This window comes from Balaenoptera ricei, chromosome 20 (genome assembly GCF_028023285.1).
Source record: "Balaenoptera ricei isolate mBalRic1 chromosome 20, mBalRic1.hap2, whole genome shotgun sequence".
Taxonomy (NCBI): Eukaryota; Metazoa; Chordata; class Mammalia; order Artiodactyla; family Balaenopteridae; genus Balaenoptera; species Balaenoptera ricei.
In genome coordinates this window covers 37,314,116-37,336,872 of record NC_082658.1, presented here as the reverse complement: position 1 = coordinate 37,336,872, position 22,757 = coordinate 37,314,116, and the positions used below count along the sequence as shown (strand labels likewise).

At 47.8% G+C, this 22,757-nt stretch overlaps 1 protein-coding gene across 8 annotated transcripts in view; it reads right to left on the bottom strand.

Annotated features, from left to right (window-relative positions):
- MSI2 (musashi RNA binding protein 2) overlaps nucleotides 1-22,757 on the bottom strand; it is a 393,325-nt gene that overhangs the window by 244,621 nt on the left and 125,947 nt on the right. For all 8 annotated transcript variants that reach the window (XM_059908127.1, XM_059908124.1, XM_059908125.1 and 5 more), the window contains exon 6: nucleotides 11,984-12,076. In XM_059908127.1, coding sequence (XP_059764110.1) covers nucleotides 11,984-12,076 — 93 coding nt within the window. The remainder of the gene's footprint in view (nucleotides 1-11,983; nucleotides 12,077-22,757) is intronic.

The window sequence follows — 22,757 nt, the reverse complement described above, 5'->3', positions numbered from 1 at the left end:
TCCTACAACGTGGTGCTTTTTAAGACTGAAATCTTTTTGTTTTTTATAGGTTTCTCTCCCTACTCTTTACATTGAATTTATTAACAACATCTTCCCACCCCTTAATGTTTGCAATAAATTCAAAAACCAGAAGACCAAGCTTATTAGACTCAGGAAAGAAAACTTAAATGAGGATGTGGAAAGCTCTCTCAAGAGGCTAAATAAGCTCAATAAACAGGTTAGTGGATCAATATATATAAATATATTTTAATAAACACCAGTTAAATGATATTGGGACAATTTCCAGACCATATCCTCTACTCTTCCCCCCGCCCCCAAAAACAAAAGAGTTTATTTATTCAAGCAAGTTTAAAGAGCTCATCAGCAGGGTCCAACCGAAAGAATTCTCTTTTGGCCCGTATCAGTTCAATGTTTTCCATCAAAGCCAGAGCAGCCTGAAGTCAATTCCACAAACTCAAGGCATCAAGGTAGCTGGAATGAACTCAAGATACGTGCCATTGAAAACTAAAGGAAACTCCATCTTCATCTTCAGGCGAAGAGGACCCAGGAAAGACTTTCAATTTGTGTTATCCCCGAGGTGGGTGAAAGAACTGAGTGGTAAGCCCACCCAAAAGACAGATGGGAGAGATGGAAAAGAGAGAGAGAGAGAGAGAGAGAGGGTGTGTGTGTGTGTGTGTGTGTGTGTGTGTGTGTGTGTGTGTGTGTGTGTGTGTGTGTGTGTGTGTGTGTGTGTGGCGGGGCTACTGCTGGAGACGATGGGAGCGGCAACGCCAGAGGCGGAACCTGAGTCTTAGGATGAAAATAACGGCAGCTCATGTTTCTACCGTTTATTAAGCACTTAGTTTCTGGCAGGATGCTAGAACTATATATGCCTTAGTTCATTTACTTGTCTCGACAGTCCTATGCAGTATCATCCCCATCCTACAGATAAAGCAACTCAGGAAGAAAGAAGTTAAATGACCTGCCCACGGTTACAGAGCTAATAAATAGATGAGCTGGATTTGACACCAGACAGTCTGAGTATAAAAAAAAATCTATGCCCTTATTACCAGGCAATATGCTAAACCAGGGGGTCGGCAAACTCTGGCTAAGAGCCCAATCCTGCAGCCTTCTGTTTTTTGTAAATAAAGTTTTATTGGAACACAGCCACAACCATTCATTTTCATACTGTCTACGACTGCTGTCATTCCTGCTACAATGGCAGAGTTGAGTGGTTGTGAGAGACCATCTGGGCCACAAAACTGAAAACAGTTATTATCTGGCCCTTTACAGAAAAAGTATGCCAACCCCTATGCTAAACAGTAGTGATTCTCAGCATTTCTACCCAAGTACTCCTAGTGATCCAGTAAATCCTGGGACAGCCCAGAATGACGGGGGACAGAGCCTAATGCAGCCAGGAGCCTATCCTGAAATGTCTCCAAATCTCAAGGTTTTTCAAAAACAATTATGCAAATTCTGCAGTCCATGCCATAATATTTGTTCTAACATAATATATGTTTTAAACAAACAACCATAAAGTCACAGTCGGCTTCCTGCAAGATATGTCACAGAAATCCTATGGCCCAGAACACTGCTAGCCGCAAGCGCTCACACACCTGAGGGAGGTGGCCCAGCCCAGCAGCCCTCACGGAGCTACAAGCCCAGGCCTTCTGGCCAGGGCTCAGGTCTGCACCTCGGCCCACCGCTGTCTGGCTGTGGCTCCTGAGCAAGTCATTTACGCTCTCCCAGGCTTCCTTTCCTGACTTTCAAATGGGGATAATCCCCCCACGCCACAGGGCCGCTGGGACAATTACAAGTCAAAAGGCACATGAAAAGTTTGGGCAAATAGCAATCTCTGACTCTGAACATATGCCAACTTAGCTGGAATGGAGACCTGCAACATCAATAAATCCTCCTTTTTGCTCCTAAAACACATCTATCAATAAAGGAAATGGGTGGTCTTTTTATCTTTTTTATTTTTTATTGAAGTATAGTTGATTTATAATGTTGTGTTAGTTTCTGGTATACAGCAAAGTAATTCAGTTTTATATATATGTAAATATATATATATTCTTTTTCATATTCTTTTCCATTATGATTTATTACAAGATATTGGATACAGTTCCCTGTGTTATACAATAGGACCTTGTTGTTTATCCATCCTATATATAATAGTTTGCATCTACTAGTCCAAACTACCAATCCAACCCTCCTCTGCCCCCCCTTCCCCTTGGCAACCACGAGTCTATTCTCTATGTCTGTGAGTCTGTTTCTGTTTCATAGAGCTCATTTGTGTCATATTTTAGATTCCACACATAAGTGATACCATATGGTATTTGTCTTTCTCTTTCTGACTTACTTTGCTTAGTATGAGACTCTAGGTCCATCCATGTAGCTGCAAATGGCATTATTTCATTCTTTTTTATGGCTGAGTAGTATTCCATTGTGTTTATGTACCATATCTTCTTTATTCATTCGTCTGTCGATGGACATTTAGGTTGCTTCCATGTCTTGGCTATTGTAAATAGTGTTGCTATGAACATAGGGGTGCATGTATCTTTTGGAAGTATAGTTTTGTCTGGATATGTGCCCATGAGTGGGATTGCTGGCTCATATAATAACTCTAATTTTTAGTTTTTTGAGGGACCTCCATACTGTTTTTCATAGTGGCTGCACCAATTTACATTCGGGGTGGTCTTTTTAAAGGAGAAAAACTTTTTTTGGTTTTTTTTATATCAGAGAATCGGCAAGCTCCCTCACAAACCACCCCAGCACTTCTCTCTCTGGCGCTAACCCTTCCCTCCTGCCGTTCCCTAAGAACCCTGACAATAAGATCAGAAAGACTGCCTCTGATCATTCCATACTCTCGTTTGTATTTCCTGAAGGGAAAAGCACCTTAAATTGTCTTTTTTTTTCAAACAATAACACTCTACAAACAATAAGCAAGTCTGAAAATATTTACGTCTGCTGCCAATTATAAAGGATCGTTAGCGACCTCAACTACCAAAAATCTCTAATTTACAACTAATCTGATTCTGCAAATTACATTTTCTACTACAGACCACCTAAAAACGACTTCCTGTAAACAAACCACTCTGCTGGGGTTTTTTTTTTTAATATAATTAAATCCTTATTTTGCTCTTTAACTACACAAAGCTCACTTTTTTGCTACATGGGGCAGAACCGTTTATTTTCAAAAGATGTAGAAATAACCCCCAAGTAGGAGCCCAAATCGGAGCCCAAAGGAATCCTACACTCCAAGTCACTGATGAGCTAGCTGTCCTTGCCCAGGACTGTGTGTCTGTCTGTCTGTCCTGCCTTCCGCAGGCCACTTCAGGTAACACTACACTTACTGGCCTGTGCTGGCGCCTGACCCCAGTGGCTGAGTTAAATCAGGAAGGCAGATTGTAAATAGGTATGAAGTAAGTGTTCTGGAACATGCAGGAAGGAATACTTAAATCTGCCTGGAGGTGGTCAAAGGTTTCATGCCTTTTGGAGTTTGAGGCCAAGCGTCTCGCCTTCTCCCACCTCCCATTTATTTAGGGTGAGCAACTTATTCTGGTTTGCAAGTCCTGAGTTCCTGGAAACCCCTCAGTCCTAGGCAAACCAGGACAGTTGGTCGCCCTACCTTTATCCAGGCTAGTTCTTCTCCTTACCATCAGGAATCCATCAATAATATTTCTTGTTTGCCTGCTGTGTGTTACCTTCCATCTGTGCCCACCCCCCATCCCCAACCACTGCACTTTGGAACCAGTAATCATCAACCTTTCACAGTAACGGCCCCTCCACCCAGATTCTTCCATCCTGGAAACGTCCTGGTTACACCAACGTCCCATGAAGAAGAAAGGACCATCACCCTGGCTGCAGAAGGTATGTGGACTTAAGGCAAATCAAATCCCACTCTGCCAGCAACTCAGCTCAAGGAAGACAATACGAAGTGGAGAAAAATGGAAATAGCATATACAAATTCAATCTATCAAATCTCCTATTTATTTTATGCAAAGTTTTCCTGCTGCTTATTAATGCCAGCTTTCCCTCTACCATTTAATCTCTGCTTCCATTTCATTCTTGGAGGCCTGCGATTATTCTAATTCAGCATTTGGATGACTTCATTTCCGCTCAAGTACACCCAGGTCAACTTGGATAGAAAAGAAAGAGGAGGAGAAGAAAAATAATCAGCTAAAAGCTATTAAATATCAGCCGTGTGTCTCATGATTGGTTTGAAAGGCAGTGGTGAGGTTAGCAACAGTCAGAAACTCAACCCTTCTGCCTCTTCCTGCATATTAACATTTTTTCTGGGGCTCTCACTCTTATGGCTTCGAATGTAAATAAAGTACCGATTGGCAGCCCACTTTCGGCTAATTCACGAATACCAAGTCTGAATATACAGAGCTGTAAAAATTTAGAGGGTGGTAACTTGACAAATCCTGCTGCTCTACAGAGAGCCTAATTCTCAGAGGACAAAGGAAGCTAGAAAAAAAAGAAGAGAAAGAAAGAAGAAAAGCATATGCGACCCATGTAATGGGGTATCCTATTGATGGGCTGGGGGATGGGTAGGAATCTCCATATCAATGTTCACGCCCCAAAACAATGGAATCCGATTTCTATGCCAAGTCTAAATGAACGGAGCTTTCTCCTCCATAAGAACCACTCCTTGCACCCACTGGCACAAGCCTGAACCGTGATTTCTCAGACACTTTCAGTTCCCACTGAAGTACATCCAGGGGTAGAAAGGCTTTCTTTCTCATGCTAACAACTCCATTGTAAGTGACGTCCTCAGAGCCTGCCAGGAGGGCTCTGGGAAGGTAAGCTGGTGGAGCCCTTAAACCCCTTCTCCCTCTGCCTCCCCAGGCTCATTAACTCCTTCCTGCCCAAGGGCTCTCCTGCCCCCTACAAGAATTAAATAAAGCTAAACCATACTGGGAAACACAGTTAAACAGCAGAGCCAGAAAGCCCGAGCCTTGTTCCCCTACCTTACTATGCATACGCATGTGATTAGCATAATCTCAAACTTTTCCCAGCTTGCTACCCAGAAGGCATCCTATTTTTCTATTTGTATATTTTAAAACACTGTTAACAGAGCAATAATAATGTCTGATGCATTTGCCTAACAACAGCTGGCTATATTTTATACACTAAAAGGGAAATGGGCAGTTTTCCTAGAAACCCACTCATCTATTTCAGGAACTCCTTTTTGAAGCGGAATACAAAAAGAGGATTTAGGAGAAGTGAGGTTGAGGTGCTCAATCTGTTTCGAACGCAGCTCTCTCCACCGGCTGCAGCAGAAACGGAGGAAAAAGTTCATCAGGAAGACACAAAGTCCTTTGGCAAGAGGGTTTACCTGCAAAGCCCAAGGCTCATATAACCTGTGGGTCCTGCTTGCTCTTTTGCCACCACCTGGCCCAGGAGGCCGAGGCAGGCAGATGAGGCAGGAGTCACCTGTTTGCTAACTGAGACTTTTTGCCCTCAGCAGCTCTGCCAGGGGTCACAGGGCAAGTAAAGTCCCCTCCCCCGTATGACAACTTCCAAAGGGAGAGATTGACACAAACCAGGCAGAGATTTAATCAAACACCAGGACAGTGTTGGCCTTGTTCTGGGCTATTACAGGAAGAAAATTTAAACGTGCAGGTAGCCTTCAGCGTGACCGGCCAGGGAGGGGAGAGCCAATGGTCCTTCCTGGTCCACTCTAGAGTTCTAAGTCAAGGTCTGAGGAACGTCACGGCCCTCCAGAGCAAAGGCCAGCAGGTGAGGGGCGAGGCCCAGGCACGCCGACCACCTTCCAGTGAGTCCGCCTGTACAAACCACTTCAGAAGACGCAGGCCTCGTGGGAGCTGTGAGGCCCACGAAGGACAGACAGGACTTTTGTATTCCAGGCCCAGTCGGAAGGAACCGCACACCTCATGGAGGTCTGTTTATCTGCAACTTGCATTAGGAAGCAATACAATCAGAATCCACTCTCAGGAATATGGTTAACTTGCTTATTCATTTTCTCACAAATCTCCTGCCTTTCACATTTCAAAGGCTTTATGATATGTTTATTCTAGATCTTTCTCTCCTCACACATACAGCATCAAAAGGGGCATCTGAGCGGTGGCCGGGGGTGCCAGCATCGTACCTGCACATAAAGCCTGGAGCTAAAAGATAACAGGCAGCCAACACTCCCTCAGAGGGCCCTCTCCCGAGACCTCACACAAGTGCAATCAATGAGATCTCATTATATTAAAAAGCCAATTCATTCTTGTTTTCCATTTTTTTCCCCCCAAAGCTTTCGAGCACCATTCTCTGTAGCTCAAGTTAACTTTTATAGCCCACACACAACCCCAACCCAACAAAAGGACTCGAAGGCCCCTTCTCGCCCCATTTCCACGGGGCTCCCCTAAAGAGCTGGAACTTTCCAAACCACCACCTCCTTTAGGGCCTTGGCTTCCCATCCGCCACAGTGAGGGGCTGGCCCAGGAAAGGGTTAAAGCCCTCACGTCAAACCGCAAACTCGGGCACTGGCCCAGAAGGGACATGGGAACCAGGGCAGCCGAGTGATAAAGGCCGGATTGTAGCAGCCCACTGAATTGGAAATGACTTGTAGGCCTAATGAAACAGAACTTTGGCAGTAAAACAGAATGAAAGGAATGAGACAATAAAAGGCTGGAACAAAGGGTGCAGAGTCGGTTCAGCTTAGCAAAATAAGCTCACTTTGTTGGTGGGGAAAGCCAAAGCCGATTAGGATAAACCAATGACTAAGCGTAAGTCTTCCAAACTAATTACACAGTTCACCATGTGAAGTATAATTGGGAGCCTCCAGATGCGGCCTGCTCTGCTTTCACAGGAGTTATATAAAGTGAGAATTACCTAGCGAGCTCTCGGCACCGAGCAGCCCTCTCATCGAGGTGAACGGCTGAAAGGTGCAGAACTGCTCCATCCGGGACGAAGCCGAGAATTCATTAAGTTTAAAGGCCTCTTTTTGATCTCCCAAATCCTATAAGTGAGAATTTAAGAAGGAGGGGCCTACAGGGAGAAGGAGGAAGCCCTGGCACATGGAGTTGCTTTGATCCCAGGGCTTTTTAATTACCACGCTGGGCTCCTCCGGATGGCCGTGCAGGGGGAACGGAGCAGAACAGCCCGATGGACGGTCTCGGTCTGTATGTGCGCATCTAGAGCGCTGTTTACACGCCATTTTTCGGAACGGTCTGTATACATCATTCCTGTAGGCATGAAATCGTCAGCACAGATAACGTCCACTAGGAAACCTGAAGCAGTAAAATAAATCGCCATAGATCAATGTTCTTGACAAATGAACCAAACCTGCTGCCTCTGAGGACGGGGCTGCTCAGTGGTAAAGTGAGAGATGAGGTTTTATAAATGCTGAAAATGAGTGACTCTCCAGGTTACATGATCTTGGACAACATACTGACCTTTCTCTACATCAGTTTCGTCATTGCTTAATAGATATTTCACCTACCTCACTTGACATCCCTGAGAACCAATTTTTTTTTTAATGTATTTCTTTTTTATTTATTTATTATTTATTTTTGGCTGTGTTGGGTCTTCGTTTCTGTGCGAGGGCTTTCTCTAGTTGCGGCAAGCGGGGGCCACTCTTCATCGCGGTGCGCGGGCCTCTCACTATCGCGGCCTCTCTTGTTGCGGAGCACAGGCTCCAGATGCTCAGGCTCAGTAGCTGTGGCTCACGGACCTAGTTGCTCCGTGGCATGTGGGATCTTCCCAGACCAGGGCTCGAACCCATGTCCCCTGCATTGGCAGGCAGATTCTCAACCACTGCGCCACCAGGGAAGCCCAGAACCAAATTTTTAAATGCATTAAGAAGCTTAGCACAAAGCACACGACCCTCTAATTCAGAAACATCAGAACACCGTAAAAGAAGTTCATACTAAAATCTGAACTTCACAAATTCTGCGTCTTCATGGAGATCTAGCACTTGTAATAGGAAATTGGAAATACTTTATACTCATAGGATAAAGATTCCAGTTTATAAACGGTAGCTTTTTCTGAATAGAGAGTCTTTCATTGCCCTTTGATATTGAAGTGCAGAAATTAACTCTACCACAGTTACAACTGTTTTATTTGTTACATCACGCTCATTACTACCAATAACATCTTGTCTTGGTTACAGTCTATAGGTACCGTAGATACCTATCTATCCATCCACCTATGTATGTTTACTTAAACACTTTCTAAATTATTCAATTTTCAAGCTTGAAACCAACCATAGGAATAATCTAGTACAGAGGTTGGCAAACCACAGCCCATGGGACAGATGGGGTCCCAAACCTGTTTTCATAAAGTTTTATTGGAACTCAGCCACACCCAATGGTTTATGTGTTGGCTACAGCTGCTTTCTCCACATGACAGAAGTGAGTAGTTGTGACAGAGCCAAAAATATTTACTATCTAACCCAAGTTTTCCATGCCCTTCCCTCAGGTGAGAAACTGAGGCCAGGAAAGAAGTGGCCTGTTAAGGTGCCTCACCTTAACCATGCGGTCATGCCCAGTACAAGGGTCTGGGATACCTCCTCTTACCTTCCTCCAACGAGGGGACCAGAACAGCTACCCAGGGGTGAGGACGGCACCCAAGTCAGCAGAGTCCTTATGCCGATGGCTGCACTTCATGATCTCATCTTAAATATAAACAAGTAATGACGTCCCTAACCTGAGGGTCAGGGGGAGGGGGGTAAATCTTCTGGGAGGAAGGTGGGAGAAAAGCAAAAAAGGGTTTACAAGCCTCCAACTTGAGTCATTTCAAGCTCTCAATGTGCCATCCTGCACCCACTCCGCTTACAGTAATGACATGTTTAGACTCCCTTAGCTCAGAGCCCCAAGACAACGCTCTTACCCATCTTGATTGCCACCTGAAATAAACAGCCGAAACAGCTGCCACCTCAGGCAAGATGGGAAGAGGAAGAGGAAAGAAGCATGACAACGAGGGAAACCTAAAAAGAAGGTGGCGAACTCTGAATGGAGCCTGTGGAAAGATGGATAGTTCTAGACTTGGAGGAAGTAGGGTGTGAATTCTGGCTGTTATACTGCCTTACCTGGGTGACCTTTGCTGAGACTTCACCTCCCTGACCTGTATTGTCCACCTTTGTCAAATGGGCTGGATGATGCCAAAATCCGCTGTGCAGAAGCAATGAGGCCACGTAGGCCCAGTTCCTGGCACTGTCCTTGGGCATCCAGAGGGGACACCATTTTTTCCTCTCTTTTGCATCCTTCCCACCCTAAGTCTATCTTGGGGGTCGATCAGCAGCTGGAACGGGCCCAGGGTTTGGGTTCTATGATCAGACAAGCCTAGAGGGGAAGTCTGTGAACTTTCATAAGGCTGCGACCTTGAGTCAAAGGTGCAGTCCCACCAAGACTCCATTTAACAATCAACAAAATGGGCAGTACACCCACCAGCATCCCAGAGAAGAATTAAGTGAGATAACATAAGTCAAGGGCCTGGCCCGTATCCAACACTTAACATGTACTCACTAAATTACTCACTGAATTACACCTTACTAATGTGCAGTTAACCAACCGAAAAGAGCCCCAAACAACTTGACACAGTCGGGAGTGTGTGCCTACGTGTGAGTATACTTTATGCAAGTGTGTGTGCGTGTGTTTTCCATTTCCTTCAATCAGTTTGTCAATTTACTGTTACTCCTTTCACAGCCACTGGATTTACTCACCACCCCTGAGGCCCAGTAGCAGGGTCTCCCCTCCTTTGACCATTCTGGAGTCAAATGAATTATACCAGAATCCTGAGAGGTGGTGGGTCCTGCCCAAGGGAACACACGTGTCACACCAGCCGCCAGCCAAACGGGGAATAAGCTATTCTGAAGACAGACCCAGATAACACACAGAGCATATGTACGCAACAGGCCACTAACACATGACTATACAGTGTGAGGGTTGTGATACATTCAACGGCCTCCTTAGTCCTCTAATAAAACACTTGATAGGTTTATGCATCCTGCAGGAATCCACCGACGTTACTGCACAGTTAACTGAGCGGCTTCAGAGCAGGCGAGTGCCAAGCCAGGGAAGAGTCTGTGGCCGCCTCCCAGTCAAGAGGACGGCTGTTCCCGGGGCAGGGATGGTCACTGCTGCGGGCTCGCGCCCCCCCACCAACTGCCGCTGGACTGAGTCACAACGCTAAGTGTTAATGAAGAACAACGGAAAGACAAAGAGAGAGAAAGGAGAGAGAGAGGGAGAGACCCAGAGCTGGGCATGTGCGGAGGTGTGGCGAGTATGAGCCTGTGTGGAAAATTCTAACAGCCCATCTGGGCAGCATCAACTTCCCCGACACCCGCAAATAGGCCCATGAGATTCCAAGGCAGGTTACGGCTCGAAAAAGAAATCCCACCTCATGTTTGCAAACACCACCTCCGGCCTGGTTTTAAAGGCAGAACAGTAGCAAAGAGGGCTCGCACTCCAGAGCCTTCCATTACGCAAGCTGGATTTGTCTCATTAAATTATTTCCAGTCTCTCTCCCTAGGCAGGGTGGGGCTGGGGGATGGACCAATCCCCCTTGATGCTTTAAATCAGTCTCTAAGAGAAGCGCCATAGTGTACACAATCCCCAACACACCCAGCTATTTTTTAGAATCTGCCAGAATGAATCAGCCCCCAACCGGCAATGCCAGACAGTGCCGTGGGGAAGGAGTCTTTCATAACCGACCCAGAAGGGCAGCTGAGTGCCATTCCAAACGCAAGGCTGGGCTGCAGGAGGCTGGGTTCTCTGAAGCATGGTCTCCCATCCATGCAGAAATTGATTAATACCAGAGACAGGAAAATCTCTATTTTGAGGCTAAATAGAAGTCACAGCACTCATCCCAGAGAGCAGCTCACAACTGGACACTCCTGGAGATGGGATCATAGCTGCCCATTGCCTTGGGCAAACAAATGAAAGCACAGAACTTTCAGACTGGCCAGTGGACGGCAATGCCTTCGTACCACCCAGGGCAAGTGTGACAGGTGTCATGGGGCAGATGAGTGGCAGAGCTTAGAACAGCCGCGGTGTCTTCTCAGGATGCCTCGGCGGCCCTCTGCCACATCAGTCCTTCGGTGGAGGCGGGAGACACATGACGAGACACACAGAAGAAAAGTATCCCACACCTGTGCTCCCAGGACAATGTCCACAACTGCCCAAAGATGCAGGAGGCGTAGGTCCTGTGCACCCACCCACCTGCCAGCCTCCTGGGACACAAGAGCCGTAGGAGGGGCACCACACAAACGCCAGCAAGGCTCAGTGCCCAGCAAGCTGCCCTGCTGGAGCCCTGGGGCGACAGAGTCATTGGAGGAACGTGTCACCCTGGGGAAGAACCCACTCTCCAAGGCAGTGGGTCCCCCCCCCACCAACTAGAAAGGGGCTGAATTAATCATCCATGGTTACGTGCCCTGTCTGTCTGTGTGACTCTGTCTGTCACACACACACTCCCACACTCCACTTCCTGACTCATCTGGGGCATTCTGAGTTGCTCCCAGCCCGTTCCCGCAGCAGAGCCCAGGGGATAATTGTACTGCTGTCTCACCGACATTCTGACAGGTACGAGCCTAGCATCTTTCCTGAGTTTCCTCGGGCATTTGACAGGGGAGGGTGCAGCCGCAAGGGCCCCAGGGAGCCTCCTCTCTCAATGCATTTTCCAGAAGGGCACAGAATGAAGTCCAGCGCCAACTTACAGGCCAGCTTCTGCGGGAGCTCCTGCCCTGTGACTCACAGCCCTGAATCCCTCGCCAGGAGCTGCCACCGTCAGCTCCCAGCCCAGGCCCCACGTGGCCGGCAAATGCCAGTGAATCCGCACTCAAAGGCCACTCTGTCTGCTCCTGCAGGCACGTGGGGCGCCGTGCCCACCACAAGCCGGACTCTGCTATCTCGGCTCCTGCCAAATTTCATTTACATCTTGACGGCCGAGTCCAAGGACAAGGTTCTTGCGGACACAGCAGCGGCAAAGGCAGGGGCCACGGCAGCCACTGCTACGGACTGCGCAGGTTTCTGCACCTCCACGCACCGCTTACCTTGCCGAACTGCTCGAAATACTGCTTCACGTCTTCCACCACCGTGTTCGCAGATAATCCGCCTACGAAGATTTTCTTTGTTCTTGTGACCATCTGCAAGAAATGACAAGAGGAAGCCATGGGTTAACTAGGTTATCTGAAGCCACACTCACCGAGATGCTGAGCAAGCCACTCTCCACACTTCTCTAGAGAGGAAGGCGATGTTAGGAATATGCCAGCTGCACCAAGCGGGCCCTTTGGACGTCTCAGGATACCGGAGACCGTCACTCTGGATACCTTAGGCCTTCGGGCCGCAACCTGAAAGCTCGAGTTTCATACAGATGGAGAGTGAACCTCTTTGGCTGTAACACACAGCTTCACTGTGATGTTAAGTCACACGTCAAAGCTATTTTAAACCTAAGAGACATGAACAAAAGAGAACTACGTGCATAAAGGTCTGCTGCCCTGAAAGTACCCATAAAGTGTGTCAATAAGAAACTCACACATAATTCAAAACCACATGCAGACTACCTACACAGAGCCGTTCTGGGTGCTGGCTTACGTCTGCCAACAGAACAGATAGGACCTCATACACCGGGACCGCCCTCCAAGCCCGGCCCCCAGGGCTCCTTCCCCGCTGGATTTCTCACCATTCACTTTGATTTGTCCTACACTCAGCCAAGTGCAGCTGGTCCCCAGGCCTCCACACCTCTGTCCACGCAGGTCCTGCTCCTTGGGAGACCTCTCCACTCCTGCACCTCCCTTGCCAAGTTGTGACTTTCCTCCGAGATCCAGTGCCCTTCTCCAAAATTCAAAATACCTGTATAGCCGCCCCAACCAGAAGCTGTTTCTCCTGCTTCTGAACCCCAAACGCTGCGCCCCTCTGCCTCTCACACACTCACTACTTTCCACCTCGCACTGAAGTGAGTGATAATCCTGCCTTCATTCTAACCTCCTCCCCCAGACCGTGGGCTCCTGACTCCTCTCGGTACCCACCGGGGTGCAAATACAGGGCCAGGCACACAGAAGTCCACAGCCAAAGTCTGGTGGATGCAAAAACAAACAAATTTCTGCAATGGCCACATTTCAGAATCCCACCAGCCCTAAAGCAAAGGGAGGAGGGAACTCGATGATGTCCACTCTTCAGAGTGGGACCAAAAATCTTACATGGAAGAGTGAAAGACAATAAAATACCATAAATTTTATTCTGAAGACTAAGTTAGGCTGTGTGGGGTTTGGGGTTGGTTTTTTCTTTTTCTTTTTTTGTTCTTCTTTAATGTCAAATAAAAATTTGTAAAACTCAGTGGATACAGGGTCTCACCAGTTTGGTTTTATATAATAAAAGCACAACGTCTTAACTCAATGGCTAGATCTTGCCACAATATATAATACATACATACATCAAATCATCACATGGTACGCTTTAAATATCTTACCATTTTATTTGTTAATTACACCCCAATAAAGCTCGGGGAAAAAATTTTTGATGAGAACATACAAAGAAAAGCAAGACTAAAACCCAAAAATAAATGAATGAGAGGAATCTGAAAACATTAAAAAAAAAAAAAAAGAAACAGCCACAATGTCACGCATGTCTATTGTAAGTCGATGCAGGGGGTACTTCCCTGGTGGCGCAGTGGTTGGGAATACATCTGCCAATGCAGGGGACACGGGTTCGAGCCCTTGTCTGGGAAGATCCCACATGCCGCGGCGCAACTAAGCCTGTGCGCCACAACTACTGAGCCTGCGCTCTAGAGCCCGTGAGCCACAAATACTGAGCCCACGTGCTGCAACTACTGAAGCCTGCGCGTCTAGAGCCTGTGCTCCACAACAAGAGAAGCCACCGCAATGAGAAGCCTACACACCACATCGAAGAGCAGCCCCTGCTTGCTGCAACTAGAGAAAGCCCACACGCAGCAACAAAGACCCAACGCAGCCAAAAAATAAATAAATAAATAAATTTATTTAAAAAAAAAAAAGTCGATGTAGGTTGCCTAAGTATGGGGGCCATGGCTGCCTGGATCACGTATCACCAAGTCTCCTGACACATGTGTGGAGAGAATGAACCAACCAACCCACTCCCAACAGTAGAGATTCAGCAGAGTGACACCTAAGGGCACAGCGGTCCCAGGCAGGCTGTTCTAAGGAGTGTGAAAGGCTCTGGAAACCTGGCTTCTGTGTCTAAGTCTGGATGTGACCCTGGACAGGACTCGCCTGAGGGCTGGGTTCTGTGCTCTGCACGTGAAGTCCTGGACCAGAGCTCCCTGTCCCGCCTAACCCTGAACTCTCCCGAATCTGTGAGCATGGTGGGCCCGACAGGGAGGCTCCCAGACCTCAGGGACCTGACACTTTAACTCAGCAGCTCCCAGAGGGGACACATGCCACCTCAGCCCGCTGACTGACCCCCGACCTGGAATACCCTTGTAGTGGACATCCTGTGCTGTCTCAGGAGGACACTGCCCTGGTGACTCTCATACATCTCACTGGCCACCATGCAGTGGTTTGCACGTGTGTTTAAAACTGTTGTTTACTATTTTTTCATCTCTTTTCAGATGAATGAGAAATTTGATGAGATAATGTACGTGAGGACATTCTATGAAGATCCCACCAGTGTCCACACCTCCGAGCTCCAAGAACCTCCGGTTAACTGGTGGGCATCTTATCCAGCTCCTTGTTCATCTCCCTCCTTATCCGTCTCCCTGCTTATCCCTCAGTTCCCCTGGTGGATCAAGGTCACCTTCACGGTGATGCTCCATCAGGCCCTCTCCAGATTTAAATCTCTCCCTACACTCACTAATCACCAAATTTTACTTATCTAACTTTCCTAATGCATTCATTCAACAAATAGATTAAGTGTGAGGTGCTGGAACTCACATTCAAATACAGTGTGGAATTTAATCCCCTTTAAAAACAGAGATATAATAATTAGCAGACCACACAAGGTTCCTGCTGCAACTAAATTAAATAACATATGCCTAGGGCTTCCCTGGTGGTGCAATGGTTGAGAATCTGCCTGCCAATGCAGGGGACAAGGGTTCGAGCCCTGGTCCGGGAAGATCCCACATGCCACGGAGCAACAAAGCCCGTGCGCCACAACTACTGAGCCTGTGCTCTAGAGCCTGTGCGCCACAACTACTGAGCCCACATGCTGCAACTACTGAAGCCCGCTCGCCTAGAGCCCGTGCTCCGCAACGAGAAGCCACAGTAATGAGAAGCCTGCGCACCGCAACGAAGAGTAGCCCCCGCTCTCCACAAGTAGAGAAAGCCCGCGTGCAGCAACACCAAAAATAAATAAAATAAATAAATTTACAAATAACATATGCCCAAGAGTCTGGTGGGACAGCGCGTAGATGATAAATAAATGGTCACTAGCTGAATCCAAAGTCAGTTACTAAATTCATCCTTCAGCCTCAGTAGAAACGTGCAGCAGTAAGATACCTTCTACCAAACACTTTGATAAATCAACTCTTATTGACCATTCTCTTCCACTATCATTTCAAAAACACTTTCCTACATCTCTACGTGATTTCAGATGGGCAAAGACTCCCAATAGTTTCATTTTAGATTTTTCATTCCTTTTTTTTAAGCCCAGCCAAGCAATTAAATATCTATAAAGAAACACTAATGTGATCTACAAACATGCACTCGTGGAGTTCTCAACTTAAAGAAACTCTGGAGAGATATTCCATAAAATGAACCCCACGGTCTCATTCAGACATTGTGTAGAGCCAGGTGGGTATAGACAGCAGGCCCTATATATATTCCAAACGTTCACAGGGACGCAGAGAATTAAACAACCAACGTGTCTTCAGTCCAAATAACAGAAGTCAATAGAATGTTCATTCCCCAGTAACTGGTAAAAAGAGGAGGTCCCCTCTTACACCCTCCACCGTTGCCCTACAGCCGTAAACCTGCCAAGACAGACCCCTAAAGGCTGGGGAAGACATCCAGCTATAAATCTACACAGTCCCAAAACAGTCTTTAAAACACTTTTTTTAAAACAAGGATGAGAAATTCCAGGCCCCAGACAATGTGGCCAAAGTGTCCAAGTTACTAAAACATACTTTCCAGGAACCAGCTCAGATACAGAGATAGATCCCACTCTTCAGCAAACACGAAAAGGAGACTGGTTTAATCAAAACCTTCCAAACGTGAAGAGGCCAGTGGGAAGATGGGCAACACCTGGTTAGCTGCTCACCGACGTCTCAGCTTCAGGAGAGGGGAGCATGGCTGGGGGGTGATGGGGCTCTGCAGGTGACCCCTCCCACCAGGGGTGCTGGGGAAAATGGGAGTGATTTACTTTGGGAATTCTGATGGCATCACTGCTAAATGGGCTGTGCACTGCTCCATGGTTTGCATTCTGGAGAGGGACGCAGGGGGCAGGCAGAGGATGCTAGAATCACACACTCTTCCCTCCATTTCCCTCCCACCTCCATGGCTCCTGAGGACAGTAGGAAGGGGGCAGCGTGGGGACGTGGTGTCCAAGGTCTCAGTGGACTAAACGGAGGTCCTCAAATTCCCATCAATACTGTCAAGGTTTCATTTCTGTGTACATGTTTGCATGCGTGTGTGTGTGTGTGTGTGTGTGTGTGTGTGTGTGTGTGTATTGGGGGTACCTCTCTATTTCCCAATCCTTGAGTCTTGGCTTCTGTGTGCCCCAGGAACCATCCAGCACCCCAGACCTTTAACCCTCTCTGACCCTAGAAACAGCAAGCAGGACCAGTTACACACTGGCCCCCGACTCTATAGCCCTCTGTGTTATAAAAAGTCCTCTCTGCCCACAGTGGAGAGAGCCACCTGTGTCTTCTTCCTGTGCTAGGCCCTTCGGGTAACTGTTTCCCAACCCACAGCCTTCACACCGACACACAGCCGCTGCACACCACAAGGCTCAGGGCCTCCACAGCACACTTAGATGGAGAGAGCCGCCCACCTGCTCCAGAGAGAGCTCAGTCCGAAATCCACAAGCAAATGGGTCTGAAACATCCTTGGCTTGGAGTTTTTGGTGGAAGGCTGCACCCAGAGCGAGGGCCCTACACCCTTGGGGACAGCCCCTCCCCTAGCAGATACCTCCCTTTTATGGTCTAGGGCGGCATTCTGGGAAGGCGTGTGTGTGTGTTTGTGTGAGTGTGTGTGTGTGTGTGTGTGTGTGTAGCACGCATAGGGGCATGGGGAGGGTTTGGGCTGTCACAAATCACTGCTGCAAAGTTTTGTTATCCGGACCCGTAATTTAACTAAACACTACTGCTCTCCACACAACTCTTGGCTCCAGAAAGAAAACCCCAGCATCCATTCCAGTTCGGAAAATTGCTGTTTACACATAAGAACTGGCCAAAGCCAGCTGCTAACTAGAGCTGCAAAGAACACTCCACCTTCCTGCCTCTAACCAGAGAGCTGGCTTTTTTTTTCGAGTTTCAAAAATTCTCTTTTAAAAAAATGTGTTTCCATCTGAAGTGGTCACTCAGAGTGGAGCCACTGGCTGTATTTTTATAAGATCGAATAAAGCAGGTGTGTGTGTGTGTGTGTGTGTGTGTGTGTGTGTGTTGAAAGCAGAGGGTGGAGGTGTTAGAATCTTTTATGATGAGATCGAAGAGGAAATTTTAGCTCCAACGGCACTGGCCCAAAGATATTAGTTGTCACACAAGAAAACAACAGAACAACAACAAATATTTCTGATCCTAATAAATGCATGGAAAGGCAGGAAATGGCTCTGAAGAGTCTTAAATGGGTGTGAGAGAGGCCCAGAGAAACTCAGTCAGCTCTTGCCATAACCATGCTCCTGAAAAGAGTTCAAATTCCCCTCGGTGAAAAACCACGAGCCATCTTCAGGGCCCAAGAACGCAGGCTCTTTGCAGATGCTCTCCCATCTATGGGAATCCCAAGGTTGAAAGAGCCCAGGAAGGATAAGAATGCTAGCATTGCACGAGCTCTCGCAAACCTGATTGTCCATCATCCCCATTATGCAGATGAAAAAATCAAGTCCCAGCAAGGTGACTCATGTGCTAGTTAAAGGCAAGGCAGAGTGACAAAGGAGAACTGGTAAGTAAGTTGAAAGATACCATGTGATTTCATACTAGATTCTGAATTTGGTGAGCACTTTGTTCTTCAGGATCTGGGATGAGACTGTGTGGTATCATCAACTCTGCATTTGAGAATTAAGCCCAATCTTTAATGGTAAAGAAGCTCTAGGAAGGCTGACTGAGATCCTAGAAGTCCCAAACTCCATGGCCCCCTCCCGTGAGGTGTTTCTTCCAAGGGACCTGTCCTCTAAAATTCTTACATTCTCCCAATATTTTCTTCCATTCTGCCCTCCTCCCCCTAAACTACCACTCTTGCCACCACCAACACCCCAATCACATCCGAATCCAATGGCAAAACTCATGTAACATACAAAATCAGAACACAAGTCAGGAACTGGGAATCTTCTCCAAAAATTTCTAGAATCATATGTGGAAAAAGAGACTACAGTGGCTTGATGAGTCCCCCCCAAAATTCATGTCCACCTAGAACCTCAGAATGTGATCTCATCTGGAAAGAGGGTCTTGCAGCTATAATTAATAAAGGATCTTGAGATGAAATCACCCTGGGTGTAGGGTGGGCCCTAAATCCAATGAGGTGTCCTTATAAGAGGAGGAGAAGGGACACACACACACACACACACACACACAGACACACACACACACACACGAAGGTTGTGTGAAGACAGAGGCAGAGACTGCAGCGATGTGTCTACAAGCCAAGGAATGCCGGCAGGTCCCAGGAGCTAGGAGAGAGGCGAGGGACGGTTTCTCCCTCACAGCCTCCAGAAGGGAGCCTCTGTCTCCTCCAGACTTGTAGACTCCTAACTATGAGAGAACACTTCTGTGGCTTCAACGACGCAGCGTGTGGCAGCCCCAGGTAACTAACATGGGGACCTCCTTGGGACAGGCTCTCAGACACCACGGCCTCAGTCTCACCTGTCCTTGGTGACGGTGGGGCATGGCCCACAAGGACGCCTCCACCACCCTGGGGGAGAAGAACGCTACGCCCCAGGTGTGACCATCTGAATCTGCCCCCTGAGGAAGGCAGGTCACACTCATCATTTGCACAAGCACTATGGCAGGGGCCGCAGGGTCAAGGCTCTGTCCCAGAAGGTGAGGTGGGAAGGTAAAGGAGTCAGGAGAGCAGAGCCAGCTCTTGAAGAGAAGTGGCCCAAATGCGACTTAAGTTCCTCTGATAAAACATGTAGGGCCAGGGTTGACACGTGGCAGGGTCCCTCCTAATAGCAGGTCCTCTTCTCCTACGGAAAGCCGTGGTGCCCACGTCTCCTCCACGCTCAGAATGCGCTGTCCTCCCTGTGGAGCCACTGTGGGCCCGGCCCTGGGCTGAGCCCTCCTCACAGTTGCCCTCCTCAGGCCTCACGTCAGTCCTCAGACGGGTCTCAGCTTCTCTTCCACAGCCAAGGAGACAGGCTCAGAGATGTGAAGCATCCAAAGTCACACAGCACTAGTGGGTGACAAAATGGGGCATCACAACCCCGAGCTTTCTTTTCTGGGGGGGCGGGGGGGTGGGGCACGCCACGCGGCATGTGGGATCTTAGTTCCCTGACCAGGGATCGAACCCAGGCCCCCGGCAGTGGAAGAGTCCTAACCACTGGACCACCGGGGAATTCCCCAACTTGAGCTTTCTATTCGTTGAATCTCCTACGCCTTTACTTGTGACATCCCAGCAAAAAGAGACAACTGGGGACAGGGAGACGAGGGGACGTCATGAGGAGCAAGTCTGATTCTGCCCTTTTCGATTCTGAAGGCAAGATGCAAAACCGACAGGCCAGATGCTGCTGGTGGGAACGTCAAATGCTGCATCCGCTCTGGCAAACAGTCTAGCAGCTCCTCAAATGATTAACTGTCGAGTTACCATAGGACCCAACAATTCCACTCCTACTATATACCCAAGAGAAATTAAAACGTATGTCCACCCAAAACCTTCCCCACAAAATGTTCACAGCAGCCTTGTTTGTCAGTCAGAAAGTGGAACACCGATGGATGGATGGATGGATGGATGGATGGATGGATGGATGGATGGATAAATTAAGTGTGATCTATCCATATAATGGAATATTATTTGGTCACAAAAAGGAATGGAGTGCTGACACGTGCTACAACCTGGATGGATTTTGAAAACATTGTCTGAAGTGAAAGAAGGCAGTCATAAAAGACCACATGTTGTATGACTCCATTCATATGAAAGTTTGATGGGGAAACCCATAGGGACAGCACGTAGAATAGGGGTTGCTTAGGGCTGAGGGAGAGGTCAGGAGGTGTGGCTAAAGAGTATGGGGCTCCTTTGTGAGGTGGTGAAAATACTCTAAAACGGACTGTGGTGATGGTGCACGTATCTGTGAACAGACCAAAAACCACTGAACTATGCACTTCAAATGGGTAAATTACATAGCATGTGAATTGTATCTCACTAAAGCTGTTTTCGGAGTTTTTCTTAATGACAGGCCCAAAAGATCCCCAAGTCAAGAATCTGAGTGCAAAAAGGGCTTAAAATAAATCCAAGCGTCCAAGAAAGCATGCTTCCCCTGTTTCATCCACCAGCTAATTCCATGTGCCTCAATTCACCCACGGTTGACCACTGGACAAAGGTGTAACAATATCTGATGTCGTCAACTGCAGAAATTAATTTAACTTCAGAGGAAACTAATTATAAATATAACCCCAAATGTTTCTTAGAGCACTCGCTCCCCATCTGTAGCTATTAGCCAGAGAGCACCAGTGTTCAGGCTACAATTTGGCATTCCCTCTAAATAGCTTTAAAATTGGAAGGAAGAGACTAGACTTCATCTATATGGGGCTAGAATATAATGTATACACAATTAGCCGACATAGCCAGGGTACAGCATTACCTCTGATTAAAACAGTAACTCACCTAAAAGAAAGTGTGATCTCCTAATGAAGGTGATCAGGGTGCTTCAGCAGGGAGCTGACCCCCCAGCCCTTTCCAAGCCCTCACCCAGCTCCCTCCCAGGCTAATTTAAAAAATACTACTTCCTCTTACCCTTGGGGGAAAATCTGTAGCCAGAGAGGGTGACCGGTCCACAGATTGGTATCAGAGAGTAATATCCTAGCCAGTGGCACTCAGACTGGGGGCTGGGGGGTAACAGAAAAAGGTGCAGAGATGGAGTGCCTCCTTGGAAAGCACAGGAAATTAAGGATCGTGACCTGATGCTGAGCGAGGTGGCTGGCTGGCCATCACACCATCATCCCAGGTACCCAAGCTGCTCTGCATCCACGGGTAGTGTCTCCATCCCTCCGTCCTTTTCAGAGCCCCCAGCCCCCAATACTTGTCACAGAGTGATGGACTCAGTACACGGAAGGCCCCAAAGACTCTCTCTCCAGGGTTCAAATGATTACCAACACACAGAGGCAATTAAAACCCATCATCTTTTACAGCAACGGTATTAAGTGAAATTTAGTACCCTTTACTACTGCTGAATTTTCGAGGAAGCCGAGCATTTCTGCATATGAAAGAGGTGCCTCCACAGCCCCAGCCAAGGGACAGGCAGCCAAAGCAGATTCTTAATAAACCCCAGAAAGAGGTGGGAAAGAAGGGCCAGACAGGACAGCAGGCTGGGATGAACTCAGTTCACTCCACCTGTGCCTGTCCCTCCAGCAGTAGGAGCCCGATTCACCCACCCAGGGTGGACTTCTTCTGGAGACAAAGAGGAGGGCTCCCGGGGAGGGGGAGGGCCCTAGACATGGTAACACGATGGTCCCGGGGCCCCGTGGCTAGAGCCTAGGTCCAAGGCGACCCTGACAGAAATGGTCCAAGGGAAACAACAATAAGTTTAAAATTCTTTGTCCACCCGGTTTCACGTTTTCAAGCACATCTGTGTACACTGAGACATACTGAATAACTCCCCTGGTTGGTCAGATGAAAAGAGGTCAAGTCTCTCCACAGCGCTGGGAGACACCTTCCTCCTTTGAAAAATGGGCATAAGGCCCTGGCCTGAACAACACAAACTGAGATGGCAAACGTGAAATCCTAACTCCAAGACCATGGCCCATAGGAAGCCCCTGTACCTCGAACCAAGCCACCAAGGCCAACCCAACCCCCGAGCCCACGCCGCTAACACACACCTTCCTCAGAGCCTCTCCCCTGGCTCCAGCCTCGCCAGTGCCAACCTCCAGGCAGAGAGGTGCCTGAGGCCCGGCTCACAGCCGTGCTCAGGGTTACCTGAAGGCAGCCCGTGTGCAGGCCCCGGGACTGAACACACAGCTGAGGTGATGGGTTCAGACCGTCCCTTCCTACTTCCCAAACCACTCTTTTCCTGAACCATTTCAGGGTGTCTGGGTAGCAAGTACCAGAGAGGCAGTTTCTACTCAGAAGTTAAGCATTTCACAAATCAAAACTACCATGAGGCACCACCTCAGACCAGTCAGAACGGCCATCATCAAAAAGTCTGCAAACAGCAAATGCTGGAGAGGGTGTGGAGAGAAGGGAACCACCTACACTGGTGGGGGGAATGCAAATTGGTGCAGCCACTAAGGAAAACAGTGTGGAGGTCCCTTAAGAAACTAAAAATAGAGCTACCATATGATAAAGCAATATGCCATTCTGGGCATATATCCAGAGAAAACCATAATTTGAAAAAAATACACGCACCCCCATGTTCACAGCACCACTATTTACAACAGCCGAGACATGGAAGCAACCTAAATGTCCATTGACAGATGAATGGACAAAGAAGATGTGGTACATATGTACAATGGAATACTACTCAGCCATAAAAAGAATGAAATAATGCCATTTG